The sequence below is a fragment of the Ictidomys tridecemlineatus genome, chromosome 4, assembly GCF_052094955.1.
Source record: "Ictidomys tridecemlineatus isolate mIctTri1 chromosome 4, mIctTri1.hap1, whole genome shotgun sequence".
Classification (NCBI taxonomy): Eukaryota; Metazoa; Chordata; class Mammalia; order Rodentia; family Sciuridae; genus Ictidomys; species Ictidomys tridecemlineatus.
Window position 1 is genome coordinate 157359697 of NC_135480.1, and position 15278 is coordinate 157374974.

Consider the following 15278-nt stretch of genomic DNA (forward strand, 5'->3'; position numbering starts at 1 on the left):
GCAAAATTGCCTGTTGCTTAACCTGAGCTGGAGTTGAGACTGATAGTAAATTGAGTGTTCCTTCCACTAGCCTGCATTACCAATTTATAAATACCCTTTCTTAACTTTGCTCAAATCCAAACCCTCAAAAACTAACCACCTATGCCCCCTCACTAAGAAAACTCTCATTGAACCACAGGTTTTTCTGCTTGTATCATTCCCCATCTTCTGCACCTACGCAAACCCTTCTCTTCTTCCTTAGGTGACATCATCACCATTCAAGTTTGTGGTTACACAAAGAACCCAGCATTATAATTAAATGGCTCCTCTCTCCCTCCCTGTATTATTGACCCTCAAACTGGGGTACAGGCCATGAAGCCAAGTCCTCTTCCATGTTTTCACTAAATGACCCTCAAACTGGCCTCTCCTCTTCAACCCCACAGCCTTTGCTCTACTCCAGTCCTCATTATCTCCCAAGTGAACTGTTGCAACAGCCCCTAGTCCCACCTGCTGCCAACTCCACAATCTGCTACATCAACATCACCAGGCTTATCTTTCTAAAATAAACAATCTGATCATATTGCCTGGTTAAAAACCTTCCAGATTCCCATTTTTTAGGATATATATATATCCCAAAGTCCTTAGCATGGCATTAGATACTTCAGCACGCAATCTGAACCAGGCTTTCAGTTTCCAGGTTCTCCTTCCCACCATGTGGATATTCTGCTTTCACTGCTACCAACCTCAACTTCTACCAAGGCCTGCACCTTATCCTGCTTTCTGCCTAGCACAATCCTGATCTTCTTTCAGGACCAAGTCCAATGACCTAAACCCTACTCTGACACAAAGATAGAACTAGTTGCTTTGTGTAACTGTCTTTTGCTAGACAATGCACTCAAGGACAGTAAGTCTTACTCTAGTGGGTATTTTTCAGCATCTACAGACTTTGGGCATCTAGGAGGTGCCCAATGAACATCAGTGGATGAAAGAATGAATCTGACTCTAAGAAAATCGTGGCAATTTTATCAAAACTTCATCCAGACAGGAGTAAGCCTATAATCTCATCTACTCCTCAGGCTAAGGTAGAGGCAGAAAGACGGTGAGTTAAATGCCAGTATGGGCAATTTAGCCAGGCCTGCCTCAAAAAAAAAAAAAAAAAGCCAAGAGACCAAAACAAAGCCTTCATCTAAACTTTAAAGGGAAAAAATTTCTAGATCAGAATTAGGTTTTAAATATCCTGGACCAAAAAGAGAGCCATGAAGCCAAGCATAGTGGCCCATGTCTATAGTCTCAGCTATTTAAAAGGCTGAGGTAAGAGGATTGTTTAAATCTAGGAGTTAGAGATTAGCCTGACAACATAGCAAGACTCTATCTCAAAAAAAGAAATTAAAAAGTAAAGCAGTCCATGAAAGCATCTGTCACATAAGCAATTTCTTTCCCTCAGTGTTTCTCAACCTTTCTTCATCATCACTTCCCTAAGGAGTGTTTAGATATTTATTTTCCTAATTGCCCCTCGCCATGAAATTTTAATTACATATTTTAAACATAAAATTAAAAAGTAGAGCTTTTATTCAGAATATATTCAGAATAGCTAAATAAAAATTGTAAATGTCAAATTCAAAACTTTAAAGATATTAACATTTAACCTTTCAAGAATTTACTAACAATTTAAATGTATCAAATCATATATGCAATTTGCTAATTCATGTAACTATATAATAACACAACCATTTTTTTTTTAAAGAGAGAGTGAGAAAGGGGGGGACAGAGAGAGAGAGAGAATTTTAACATTTATTTATTTTTTCTTAGTTCTCAGCAGACACAACATATTTGTTTGTATGTGGTGCTGAGGATCGAACCCGGGCCGGACGCATGCTAGCCGAACGGGCTACCGCTTGAGCCACATCCCCAGCCCCATTTTTTTTTTTTTAACAACAATCAAAACCTAACTGGACCATGGCCCATACCAGTAATCCCAGCAACTTGGAAGGCTGAGGCAGGAAACTTCAAGTTCAAGGCCAGCTTCAAGAACTTAGTTAGGCCCTGTCTCAAAATACAAAATAAAAGGAACTACAGATGTGGCTCAGTAGTAAAGAACTTCAGGTTCAATTCCCAATACCAATTAAAAAAATAAAATTCAAAACCTATTTTAGGGACTAGGAATGTAGCACAGTGGTAGAGCCTTTACCTAGCACACATAAGGCCCTGGATCCAATCCCCAATATCACAAAATACATACATAAATAAAGAATAAAGAATAAGTTATTTTGGTGATCTTTTGGTTTACATGATAAAATAATATTAAATTTAGCTACTAGTTATTCATTCAAGTATGGTCAATATTATCTGTTTCAGCACTTCATATAATTATTGTCAATACTGAAAAGAGAAAATGTTGAATATTTTATAGAATTAAATAAAATATAAACTATTTTCATTTAACCCTCAAATCTCAAGTCACACATATACACCAAAAAAAAAAAAAAAACTGAGAGCCAGGAGAATATAATGCTAAATTGCTAAGTGAAGTAAGCCAATCCCCAAAAAAACAAATGCCAAATGTTTTCTCTGATATAAGGAGGGTGATTCACAGTGAGGTTGGGAGGGGGAGCATGGGAAGATTAGACAAACTGTAGATAGGGCAGAGGGGTAAAAAAAGATAGTGTAATGAGATGAACATCACTACCCTAAATACATGTATGAAGAAGACACAAATGGCGTGAATATACTTTCTATACAAGAAGAGAGATGAAAAATTGTGCTCTATATATGTAATATAAATTGTAATGCATTCTGCTGTCATATAAAACAAATTAGAATAAAAAATTTCTTTAAAAAAGAAAAGTTTTCTTTCTCCAAGTAAATAAATAATTTCTTACTTCTCTTTTATTTTGTAAATTAGGAATTCATGTCATGCAAATTAAAAATTAAAGTAAAAATTATTTTAAACAAAAAAAAAAAAAGAAAGAAACTGAGGGCCAAATGTAAGCCACATCCACAATGCAACTGATGGCAGCCAACTAAAGTCACCAATTAAGATATGATCAAGCAACTGATAGAATGTCCTCAATTGGTCCTCTAATGATAGCCATCTGATAATTTGCCAGGAATTTGTTGTATTGACCCTGCACACATCTGTATATTTTCCATGAACTTGATGTCAATGTTGCTCATGTAATACTAAGGAAAAACAGGTGAGAAAAGTGAAAATGTTAAAAAGATTTTGTTGATTGAGCTTTGAAGAACCACAAAACATTATAATATCTAAGATATTTTGTCCCCTTCAAGAATCAAATTTTTGCTCCCATTGAGGATACAAATCCTAACCTCAGTGCTCCCATTGACTTCCATATTATTAGCCTTTCTTCCAAAACATAAAACCCCCTTCTCCATCCCCTTCAAAACACATACGCGCACACACACATACAAAAGCATAGATTTTTGGAGCTGAGAGAAACTTAGAGTTCTCTAGCCCAACTATTTTCAGTTGAGGAAACTGAAAGAATCCTTAGAGGTTGACAGACTTGCTCAATCAAGATCACTAGTCACAGGGCTGAGGCTGTAGCTCAGTGGTAAAGTGCTTGCCTCGAATGAGAGGCACTGGGTTCACTCCTCAGCACCACATAAAAAATAAATAGTTGTAGATGTGTTCATCTACAACTAAATAAATATTTTAAAAAAAAAATCACTAGTCTTGGCAGGGTCTGTCTGTCTTGTTCATTGTTATATCTCCAGGCTAGAACAGGGCTTGGCACCTAGGATAATCAGATGTCTCCACATATAAATGACTCAATGACTATGGAGCAAATTAGTCTCCATAAATGTACATATAATAATAGTGAACAACTATGGGGTAAACAGAGCTGAGAGCCCAGTTTACCTAATTCTAAACATAATACTTTTCCAACTTTCGACTTTGTCCCTTTTTACTTCTCAAGAATATCATATAATGGTGATAAAAACAGCATTCTTCTTAAGAGAATGAATTTCTTTTTTATGCATTTAATTATTATCAAATGGGGCTGGAGTTGTGGCTTGGTGGTAGAGCACTTGCCTAGCATGTGTGAGGCCCTGGGTTCGATTCTCAGCACCACATATAAATAATTGAATAAAATAAAGGTCCATCAACATCTAAAAAAAAATTATTATCAAATGATGAAGAGAAAATGCTGACTACTTTAACAGAATTAAATAGTAACATGTAAACTTTTATCTAACCCTCAAATATTAAGTCACACACAAAAACCAAGAGCCAGATATAAGCAAGGCAGCTTATAAATAAAATAGCTATTTTCATTTTATACACCCTGAAAATTGAAGAACAGGGTTTTACTCATAAGTATGATGAGTTCTTCAGTCCATTTACGATTAGAAATCTTTTACCAAAAAAGTCAAGAATACTCATTCTACAGCACCCTACTTCTTACTTGCTCACCCTGCCTTGAGCTATTTTCTGAAGTTTTTTTACATAGGTCATATCTTTCTACCCTGACTGAGAATCCTAAAGAGCCAAAACTGCGTCTTATTTTTCTAAGGCACCTACCAAGTTTGAGCACAGAGCAAATGATCAATAAATGCTTGGTAAATTTATACTAACAGATAAAATACAATATGAGGGGCAAAAGTGGATTTGGCATTAACAATGAGTTCTGTTTGTACTTGCTATCTCCTAGGACTAGCAGAATACCTGGCATGTAATAAATAGGAATCTAACAGTTAATGAACAAATTGTTTAATAAAAACTGAGACATTACCAAGCAACATCTTTTCTACATTCATTCATTCATTCAACAAACATATACCAACTGTCTTTGTGCCAGACTCTCTACGACTCTGAAACCTATTTCCCCCAACAGAGCACTCCCCACCAGTTCACACATTTCAACACTTTGGTTCATCTTGTAGGTAATGAGTACAGCTTGAGTTACCACATGCCTCACTATGCTAGAACAGTCCCAGTTTACATCTATTATTCCAATCTAATTATTAACAGGGTCCTGTCTATAGCGCCATAGTCCCGCCCTAAACATAGCAAATCTTTTGGACAAGCAGCCCAGGATTCAGAAATTTCACTTCACATTTACTAACTACTCCCAATCTTTCTTCCTTGTTTAAAATATGATTGAACTAAATGATTATATACAGGGAGACAGCTGAGGACGAACCTGAGATAAACAATTGAGATCATACTGTGGAGAGATTTGCATGCCAGGAACATGGATATTTAATGTAATATACAATCAGGAACCAAAAAACACTGAGGAAGAAATGAATGATGATCAAAGAACTGTGAAAATGTAAGCAAAGTTGTGGACATCGTGCTGGCCCTCTTCTCTACCAGTTATGCAAAGGTACTGTAGTTCTGTTTTTGTTGTTAGGCCCACATTTAAAGCATAGTATCAGTTAGTTTTCAGGAGTTTCCAAGCATTAAAGAGATGAACAGAAATTTTATCCCGCCTCCTCCAGGTCATCCACTATTGCATCATTTGAAACTGAAGCCTTCTTAGGCAGCGACTTGTAAAATTCAAGTCAGGTAAAATGGCAGAAGCCGCGGCTGAGGGACTTTGCAGTTCCTGCGGCTGCCGCAGGAGCCTCAACTTCAACTTCAAGAGCAAGACAGCGCTTTCTCTGGAGCTGGCAAGCGCTGAAAGGAACTGTCAGTAAATCAACAGGTCCTGCGCGCCTGCCGCAGGGCCGCAGAGTGCTCAGCCCCAGGTGCGCAGTGACAAGAAGAAGTGGCTAATTAAATAGTTGAGACCACCGAAGGCCACCGACAGTTCTCAAAGGTCCTTCACTTAAGGAAGTGTCCCGGCACCGTAGCAAAAGCAAGAAGCATCACTGCCTGGGGGGGGGGGGGAGGGGGGTAGCTCCTCCGGCAGCCCTGGCCGTTCTGGCAGATGTCCCTCGGCTCCTTTTTCCTCTGGCTGCCCTCTCTTTTCATCGAACGTAAGCCCTTCAGTTCTGCCACCAGGAAACTTCCATAGAAGGCGAGATTCCCAGGTCCAGAACCCCAGAGGGCTAGTGTCAGGACTTCGGGGTCCTACTTTGGAAAGCCCGGGAGTCCATGGGAAGGCTCTGAACAGCTCTGAGCTCCAGGTCCTACGCTCCCGCTCATTCGCACCCACACGTCCCGGGGCCAAACTCGGGGTTCAACATCCCCTTGCCGGCACACCGCAAGGTCCCTCCTGTCCCGAAAGGAAGAGACTGCCAAGGCCAGATGCCCGCACCCAGCCCCCACCCCTTCCCCTACCTCAGAGCCAGAGCCGGAGCCGGCAGGTCCCCGACCCGGACCCAGGGGGCGGGACCTCAGCCACCCCTAGCGGGGCTCGCCCATCCCTCCCGCGCCCGGGTGCGGGCTCCAGGGGTAGCGCCCGCGTTGCCCACCGCTAGTACCTCATCAGCTTCCAGCTCCACTCGGCTGCCTACAAGCGCCATGTTCCTTTTTCGGCTGTGGCCGCCCAAATACCAATCAAGAAACTTATAAGGTACTCTATTTCTTCGCTGGGTGCTCAACCAAGGGCTGGTGAGAGAGGAAGGAGAGGGAGGGCGCTCCCGCCGACTCCTGGGCGGGGCGCGCACACCGGAGCGCGTGCTTTCCCCGCCCCCGGCGCTGGCGGACCAGCGGAGCATCCATTTCCCGAGCGAACGCCCGGCGGCCGCCAGCCCTCCACTAGCTCCGCCCCTCACATGCATTTCCCCGCCCTCCGCAGGCGGAGCAGCCAATACGGTTCCAGCAACTCGCCTCGGTTCCCCAGCCAGTCACTCTAGTGGGCGGGCTCACCCTGCGGAGAGGGCGGCGAAACTGACCCGGCCTCTGGGAAAGTATCCCAAGGATACCGGCAGCTTTTCCCCTGCGGAGGGCTGGCACACGCCGGGAGCCTGGAGAGTGCGGAGCTCACACTGCCAAGGTCATGGGGCCCCTGGGGCCCGTGGAAGAGTTCCTCTTGGACCTTGGTCTGGTGCCAGTGTGTTTCCCTCGCTCTGTGGGCACTGCGTCTCTCCGATGGTGTCCGCAGGGGACAACCTTGGGTCACTGTATACTGAGAGGCCTCTGACACACACCTGCCCAGATACTATGTCCAGTGCATTCTCTTTTAATGGAGAAACTCTGTTTCCTTCTGTGCATGTTTGAAATTTTAAAAAAAAAACGGGGGATAGAGATTTAAATAACTTACAGCTACTCTTGTCTCCCCGCACCCCCAGATTATTCTACCAGTATCCTCAATGATTCCTTTTTAAATTTCAAATCTATGTGTATAATTCGTGCTTGAAAAAGCTCCATGGAGGTAGAGATACTGTCTTCTATAAGACCGTTCCTCAGACTTAGAACCATGCCTTGCACATAGTTGGCTGTATTTAGAATTGATTCCTGCTTCTGATCTATAAAACATCTGAACTAGGGGCTGGGGATGTGGCTCAAGCGGTAGCGCGCTCGCCTAGCATGCGTGCGGCCCGGGTTCGATCCCCAGCAGCACCACATACCAACAATGATGTTGTGTCCGCCGAGAATTAAGAAAAAATAAATAAATGTTAAAATTCTCTCTCTCTCTGTGCCCCCCTCTCTCTCACTCTCTCTTTAAAAAAAAAAAAAAAAAAAAAAAAAAACATCTGAACTATTCAATTGGAAAATTAAAAGCTATATTTATAGGGTTAGGGGGATCGGTTTTAATTGACATACAACAAAGTTCACTAAGTTAAAGGGTGTAATTCCATGACAAATGTTCACAAAATACCACTCCAATCACAAGGTAGAACATTCCAAAAAGTTCTTGGTGATGCTTTGCAGTCAATTTCCTACCCTTCCTCCCTAGCCTTTGGCAATTGATCATTCTTCTGGCACCGTATGTGATCCTTTGTGTCTAGTTTATGAAATGTTATTTAATAGTCATCCAGTAAAAATTATAAAAATACTTAATTTAATTGAATACTTACTATATGAGAGACTATATGAAGCCCATTGCATATATTATTTCATCTAGTCTTCATAATCTCATGAAATAGGGTGCTATTATTTTACAACAGATAAGTAAAAGGAAGCTCAGAGAGTTAAGTAATTCCTTGATTAAGTGAGGATGACAGAAGCAGATCTCCAGCAGTCTGACACTAAGGCTGGCTGGTAACCATTGCTCAGTGCTACCTCCAACCACCCTTCCTCTCTTTATCCCTGTTGGTTTCAGCACAGCAGCTGCCTGCACATGTCTATTACACACAATTTCAGTGAGTCATCTTTGAATTCTTGATACTTGCTCTGTGATTTTATTGAGTCACCATGTACCTTTATACAAGAAAGATAAAAATGGTTTGTACCCCAGAAAAAAACTTGAAAAACTATGTTAGTTGAGGTTGACAATTGCACAGCACTGAATTTACTAAAAATCACTGTATATTTCCTATGGGTGACATTTGTGATTATATAAAGTATCTCAATAAAGCAGTTTTTTTAAAGTATTTTAGTTGTATTGGACACAATTTCTTTATTTACTTTTATGTGGTGCTGAGGATTCAACCTAGTACCTCACACATGCATCGCAAGCAATCTACCACTGAGCTACAACCCCAGCCCAATAAAGCTGTTTTTAAAATGAGTTAACACATCCTTTGGGTGCTAAAGCAACTAGAGATCCCTTAATTCTAAGACCCGTGAAAGTTTCTGTTACTACCCTATCCCCATTCCTGTTTATGCCTCACTTTCCAAAGCTAGATTTCCTGTCTGAATTTCCGGATTCTACTCTATTAGTCATGTCTGATGCCATTACTTAAAGTACATTGGTTCTTAAATTAATATCACATATTGTTTATGTGAAATTATCTCACTGGTGACTTCTTCTTTCCCATATGCTTTGTTATTCTGTTATGAATTTCAATTCCATGTTTTCAAGCGATGTAAAAATTTGGCTTTAATTAGTGACATGGCTCTGTTATGATGACAATCAAGTTTAATTTTTCAAAAATCTATACTTATAGCTTGAGTTTGGTGGGGGTTTTGTTGTTTCTTTTTATATCAGGGATCAAATCTGAAGCACTATATGTTGTAAAATCAGGTCACTATATGAGCAACACTCATTTTAATTATAAACACTGAATGAATAAATGTCTTCTAGCGACTAGAACAACTAGTCAAGCTTGCCTTGATGTCATCTTTCTTTTCCTGTACGTGTGTAATTGTATAAGATCATGGATCACAAATTCAAAAAATTTTTTTTCAAAAACAATCAGAATGGATTTGGGGCTTTTTTTGTTTTGTTTTGTTTTAATTTTTGTTTGGGGGTACCAGGGATTGAACTCAGGGGCACTCAACCACTGAACCACATCCCTAGCTCTATTTTGTATTTTACTAGAGACAGGGTCTCACTGAGTTGCTTAGCAACTCAACTCGCTAAATTGCTGAGGATGGCTTTGAATTGGAGATCCTCCTGCCTCCGCCTCCCCAGCCTCTGGGATTCCAGGCCGGAGCCACCATGCCTGGCCATGGATTTGTTTTTAAAACAGAATTTCCCCTGCCAGATTTCTGGTAACATTATCCTCTGTCAAGTGAAGTTATTCAGATATTCCATTTCCCTGAAGTAACTAGCATAAGGATTAAGCAAGAGTGGTGTTAAAATTGTTTCATTTTGAAACCACACATATTGGAAGCTGTTTGGGTTTCAAAATAAATATAAGGGACAATCTAATCTTTAAGATTTCTGATCCAAGTGTGATGGTGCACTCCTATAATCTTAGCGACTCAGGAGGCTGAGGCAGGAGAATGGTAAGTTCAAAGCCAGCCTCAGCTAAGGATTCCTTTACAATTAAGACTGGCTGGGCTGGGGATGTGGCTCAAGCGGTAGCGCGCTCGCCTGGCATGCGTGTGGCCCGGGTTCGATCCTCAGCACCACATACAAACAAAGATTTGTGTCCGCTGAGAACTAAAAAATAAATATTAAAAATTCTCTCTCTCTCCTCTCTCACTCTCTCTTTAAAAAAAAAAAAAAAAAAAAGACTGGCTAATGTAACTAAATTCTGGCCAATGGAATGCATTATATTATATTTGATTTCCAGGAAGACTATCTGAGAGGAAATTATTCAATCAGGGTGTGTACCTTTTTGCCCTTTTGCTCTTCTGTGATGATTGGAGTTGCTGCTGTCTTATTTACCATGAGGTAATATCTTGAAAATAAAAGCCATAATTAAGAATCATTAAACAAAAAGACAAGAGTCGAGGTTCTTTAAGCTGGGAGTATAGCTTAGTGGTAGAGTGCTTGCTTAGTATGGATGAGGCCTTGGCTTTGATCCCAGCACTGAAAAAAAGAGTTCCTGAAAACTGTGGAGCTGACACACAAGTCTTTGGACTACCAACCTTCAGATTTCTATTATATGAATGATAAATCAGTGACTATCTTAGTTAAGCCACTATTATATTGTGTTTTCTGTTACATGAACACAAATCTAAATCTCAATGTGTATCTAATTCAAAGTTTTATTTGATAGATGTCCCAAACACTCTCCCATTCATTCCAGCAAAATCATTTTAGGACCTCTGGTCAGTGTCAGAGCAGAACAAGTAAGTGACTTAGAGCAATTATGCAACTTCCCCCAGGTCTTCTTTCAGTTGTGCCTTCTTTTCCAGCATCTTTCCCCTCATACTGTCAGGGTCTTCTAGTGTTACCGCTGTTTACCGGTGCTTATTTCCCCGATGCTGAAGTATAATACCAGAGAAGCACGCCCAGGCAAGTTTAGAGTGGAAAGTTGAAACTTTATTAAAGGACAGTAGAAAAGATTTCTCCCTGGAGGAAGAAGGGTACCCAAGAGGTGGAATCCATGGAAGGGGGAGGTCTTCCCTTTCTTATAGCTAAGGTTTACTTTCAGATTTCCTGCATTCCTGTCCTTTGTTCTATTATCTTGCTATGGTGGAATGTAAGTGGGAAGGCCCAAAAGGTGGGTAGTAACCTGGGCAGGAAGGGCGTTTGGATTAGCATCTCTTTGTTTGCTGAGAGCTGCTTCATTAACATTTCCTTGGGATGGGCTCCCAGCCTTGGGGACTTTTGAGTGTTGTGGTAAAGACCGATAGCTGTTCTGTTCTCACCTCTTAACACCCCTTTGAGCTGTGTTTTAAAGAACTTTGAACTTAGGGCTGGGATGCAGCTCAGTGGCAAAGCCTCTGCCTTGCATTCGCAAAGCGCTGGGGTCGACCCCCAGTTCCAAAAAAAAAAAAAAAAAACTTTGAATTTTCCTGGACTCTATATTCTCAATACGGCCTTCATTCTTGATTTTACTCCACATTAGACCCAATTTACCTAACTACACTAACTACCTATCTTTAAATCTGGCTTCACTAGCGTCCCACAAGTCCAAATACTTTCAATATTCTGAAGGATACTAATATCTTCTTTTTTTTAATATTTATTTTTCAGTTTCGGTAGACATAACATCTTTATTTTTACGTAGTGCTGAGGATCGAACCCAACACCCTGCGCATGCCAGGTGAGCACGCTACTGCTTGAGCCACATCCCCAGCCCTAGTATCTTCTTTAAATGACATTCTTATTGTGTTTCATGCATAATAAGAATAAACTGATAATTATCTTTGTCTATCTTTAGCAATTCTTTTTTCATTGCTTCATTTAGGCCTAGTATTATGGCACTTCTGATTGGCACTTTGGGCTTATATCAGATAGTTTCTAAACTAACCTAGAGAAGAATCACAGACACAAAAGCTCTTCTTAAGACCTAAAAATAGTAGCATTTATATTTAACATCAGTTTCAACTCAACACTACTCTGATTAGCTCCAAGTATCTCTAAGGCAGTGGTTCTCAAACTTGAGCATGCAAGTTAAAACACAGATTGCTGGCCATAACCCAACCACCAGAGTTCCTGATTATATAAATCTAGGGTGGATTCCCCTTGCCACTACTGCTGTTGCTGCTGCTGCTAATTCAAGAATCACTTTGAGAACTACTGCTCTAAAGCATGACAAGCAATATGAGCTGCTTTGGGCATAGGAACACTATCAGGCTTCCAGACACATCCACCTGAGAAACTAATGTGACTCCATTTTAAAAAATAAATAAATAACAGCAGCTTCTACCTCAAGGCCTGTCCTAAGGAAGGGGGCGTGACCCTTGTCCTTGGAAAAACCCACAGAGCACTCCTAAGCACACATCCACGCTGCTGAGCTGTTTGTCTGTAAATAACCGGAGAGGTCTGAGGCACCAGGTGTCCCTGACTCAGTTAGGCTAGGTGAGGACCCATAGCAACCTCCCTAGCAACCTCCAATCAGCATTAGACAGGGAGAATATCTGGAATGCCAGAGGACCCCCAAGTAGTTTATGGTGGTTGATAAAATGTTGTGAAACCATGTAGTTTAGCACGTACACCCTTCGTGGCCTAAACCAATCAGTTCAAACAAATCCCCCTTTTGTACTAATCAATCACCCCTACTCAACTTGTTCCCGCCATTGAATGTACTAATCAATATTAAGAGTTGTTATTTGATTTTCCCGAGGTATGGAATGATTTGCTGTGTGATGTTGTGACTCATAGAGTATCCCCCCAAAACCTATAAAATCTCACTGGACAAAGGACAGGGACTCACTCCCTGGGACCATTGCATCGGGAACGGTTGTGAATCCAGGCTCCAGCTTGCAATAAAGACTCTTGCGTGCTTGCATTGGATTGGGCTCCTGGAGGTCTATTGGGGTCCCATGAGTATGGCATAACACACCAACTAAGTGTCCACTTCAACTAAACTGGACAGGTTCTTTGGTTAATGTATTACAGTGGGAATATTAATGTCTCCCCAAAATTAATATGCTGGAACTTCATAGTCAATGTGATAATACTAAGAGTTGGGGCCTTTTAGGAAATGATTAAGTCATGAGGGCCTTGCCCTCATTAATGAGTTTGGTGTTAGACCAGGATGCAAGAAAAGACCACTGACTCCAATTAAAATCAAATTAAAGCAAGCTTATTATTTCAACCGGCCGGGCTGCCTTTCCCTCCCAAAATGGTGGGAACAAGACAGCACCCCACCTTTCCTACAGCCCAGCTTTATAGCCCAGAAAGTTACACAAAAGGGGGGTTACAGATAACAGAACTCTGACAAGCATCACACTAATGGTAGTTTACATTTTTTTTTTTTTTGCTGGCCCCAACATCAGAATTTATGAGGACCATTAGAGCCTCAGAGAGGGTCATTGTCTGGCCAGGGAAGGCCAATATTTATGAGGTGTCACTAAAGTTTCAGAGAGGACTGCTATCTGGTCAGAGAGCCAGGCATGGGTGAGTTCAAGGCACGGGCAGGCATTCCAAGCAGGTTCAGAATTTGCAGTAATTTATAGTAAAGCCGAAATTAGCTTTTCATGGCTTTGTGGCAAGATGGCTCCCAATTTTAATAAAAGATCCGGTTGGGTCTATCAATTGGTGCCTTTATTAAAAAAAAAGATTGGCTCTGCTCCATAGCTGATGCTAAGCAAAGCTGAGAACCAAAGCCTATAGCTCTGTGAAGAAACTGAGGCATAGAAAGGTTAAGTGACTTGCCAAAGGTCCCACAGCTTTTTTTCTTATAAGGCTAAGAAAAATCACAAACCACATGTTAGTGAGTCAGCAAGATCTAGATCCCGATAGTACTACAGATGTGGAAGTTGTTACAGATACTGAAGAATAACTTATTAAAGACTATGAAGAAATATAGAAAGACATGGAAGAATTACTCCCCTGACAGAGGATGATCTGATAACATTGGGAACAGAAGAGTTCCAAAAATTAAGACATGATCTTGAAATGGTACTATCTATCATTCAGCCAAAGAATGAAAGTTAAAGGAAGACCTAAAAAGGGAGAACAATGGTTGGATGAACTGCAACAAATAATGGAATCTCTTAATGCACTTTACAGTGAATTGAAAAATCAGTTCGTGATATTTTCTGAAACAAAAATCTTTAGTGAGCTGAAAACTAAAATGCTTAATATAAAAGCATTTAAGGAGAAACTCTTGATCACTTTGGGTGAGTTTCTAGAAGACCATTTTCCTCTGCCTGATGGGAATGTTAAAAAGAAAAAGAAAAACATTTAAGAATCAACCAAAAGTTGATAACAATGCATGAAATATTAGAGATTCTTATAAATAGATTATTTGATGCTCCACATGATTCATATGTCAAAATCAGTGATTCCTTTTGGCCACCATATATTGAGCTGGTGCTGCGTAATGGAATTGCCTTGAGACGTCCAGAAGATCCAACCAGATTGAGATTAGAAGCCTTCCATCACTAAAAGGATGTTCTTTTTTCATAACAGGAAAGAATCTTGTCATCTAAGGATAATGGAAACAGGACTATTTGAATAAAAGAATATTATTTGCAAATTGAAGTAATAGCCTATCTTTCTTTTATCCTTAAGTGACATGTATTGCCATTTCTTCATTTTAAAAATGATCCTTTCTTATTCATTCAGTGCTATGGTGCTTTAAACTGTACAAAGAAAGCAAGTAAAAAATATTGTAGATTTATAAAGCATTAATATACTTTGCCTCATTCGATGTTCTCTGGAAAATTCTTTGTTAATTTAGGATATTCCTAATGTAATACTTTTCTTTTCAATTTTACGGCAGTATATTTTATGCATTTTAAGTTTCATTTGTATTTAGGAATTATAATGGAAAGGTCATTTAATTTGCTAATGTTTATAAAATTGAAATAATATCCCAAGGAGAAAGTGATATAATTAAAAATACCTAGCAAATCTAAAAAAAAAAAAAAAAATTGAAAGAAGCTGCCTTCTCCCTTCTACCACGTCAGAACACAACAAGGGACACCATCTACAGAGGAGAGAGTAGGCCTTCACCAAACACTAAATCTGCCAGCACCTTAAGCATGGATTTCCTAGCCTCTAGAACTATGATAAATAAACTTCTATTATTTATAAATTACCCAGTCTAATTCTGAGGAATGATACTGGCCAAATTATATTGTTATATTTTGTGCATGTACAAATATGTAACAACGAATCCTACCATTATGTACAACTATAATGCACCAATAAAAAATGGAAATAAAATAAATTACTCAGTGTAAGGTATTTTGTTATAACATCCCTGAAAGATTAAGACATGTTGCTATCTAACACACATGACCTAATATTAATGTTCCATCCAAATGAAAAACTGTCACAATTTTCTATTTGATTTTCTTCCAACAATAAAGAAAATAATCTAGGGGGCTGGGGTTTTGGCTCAGTGGTAGAGCACTTGCCTAGCATGTGTGAGGCACAGGGTTCGATTCTCAGCACCACATATAAATAAATAAAATAAAGGTCCCTTGA

The 15278-nt window shown here is 40.0% G+C and overlaps 1 protein-coding gene and 1 pseudogene across 5 annotated transcripts in view; one reads left to right on the plus strand and one right to left on the minus strand.

The window, feature by feature from the left end:
* Positions 1 to 6648, minus strand: part of Ttc39b (tetratricopeptide repeat domain 39B) — a 127045-nt gene extending 120397 nt beyond the window's left edge. Inside the window, exon 1 of one of the 5 annotated variants that reach the window (XM_078047651.1) lies at positions 6373 to 6645. In XM_078047651.1, the coding sequence (XP_077903777.1) occupies positions 6373 to 6609 (237 nt within the window). In that variant the 5' untranslated portion in view covers positions 6610 to 6645. Of the gene's footprint in view, positions 1 to 6229; positions 6251 to 6372 lie in introns of those variants that run through there. The other 4 variants (XM_078047654.1, XM_078047660.1, XM_078047653.1 and 1 more) reach the window with 4 other exon arrangements.
* A 5635-nt stretch (positions 6649 to 12283) lies between these two features.
* LOC144377286 (centromere protein K pseudogene) lies at positions 12284 to 15001 on the plus strand (annotated as a pseudogene).
* The last annotated feature ends 277 nt before the right edge of the window (positions 15002 to 15278 follow it).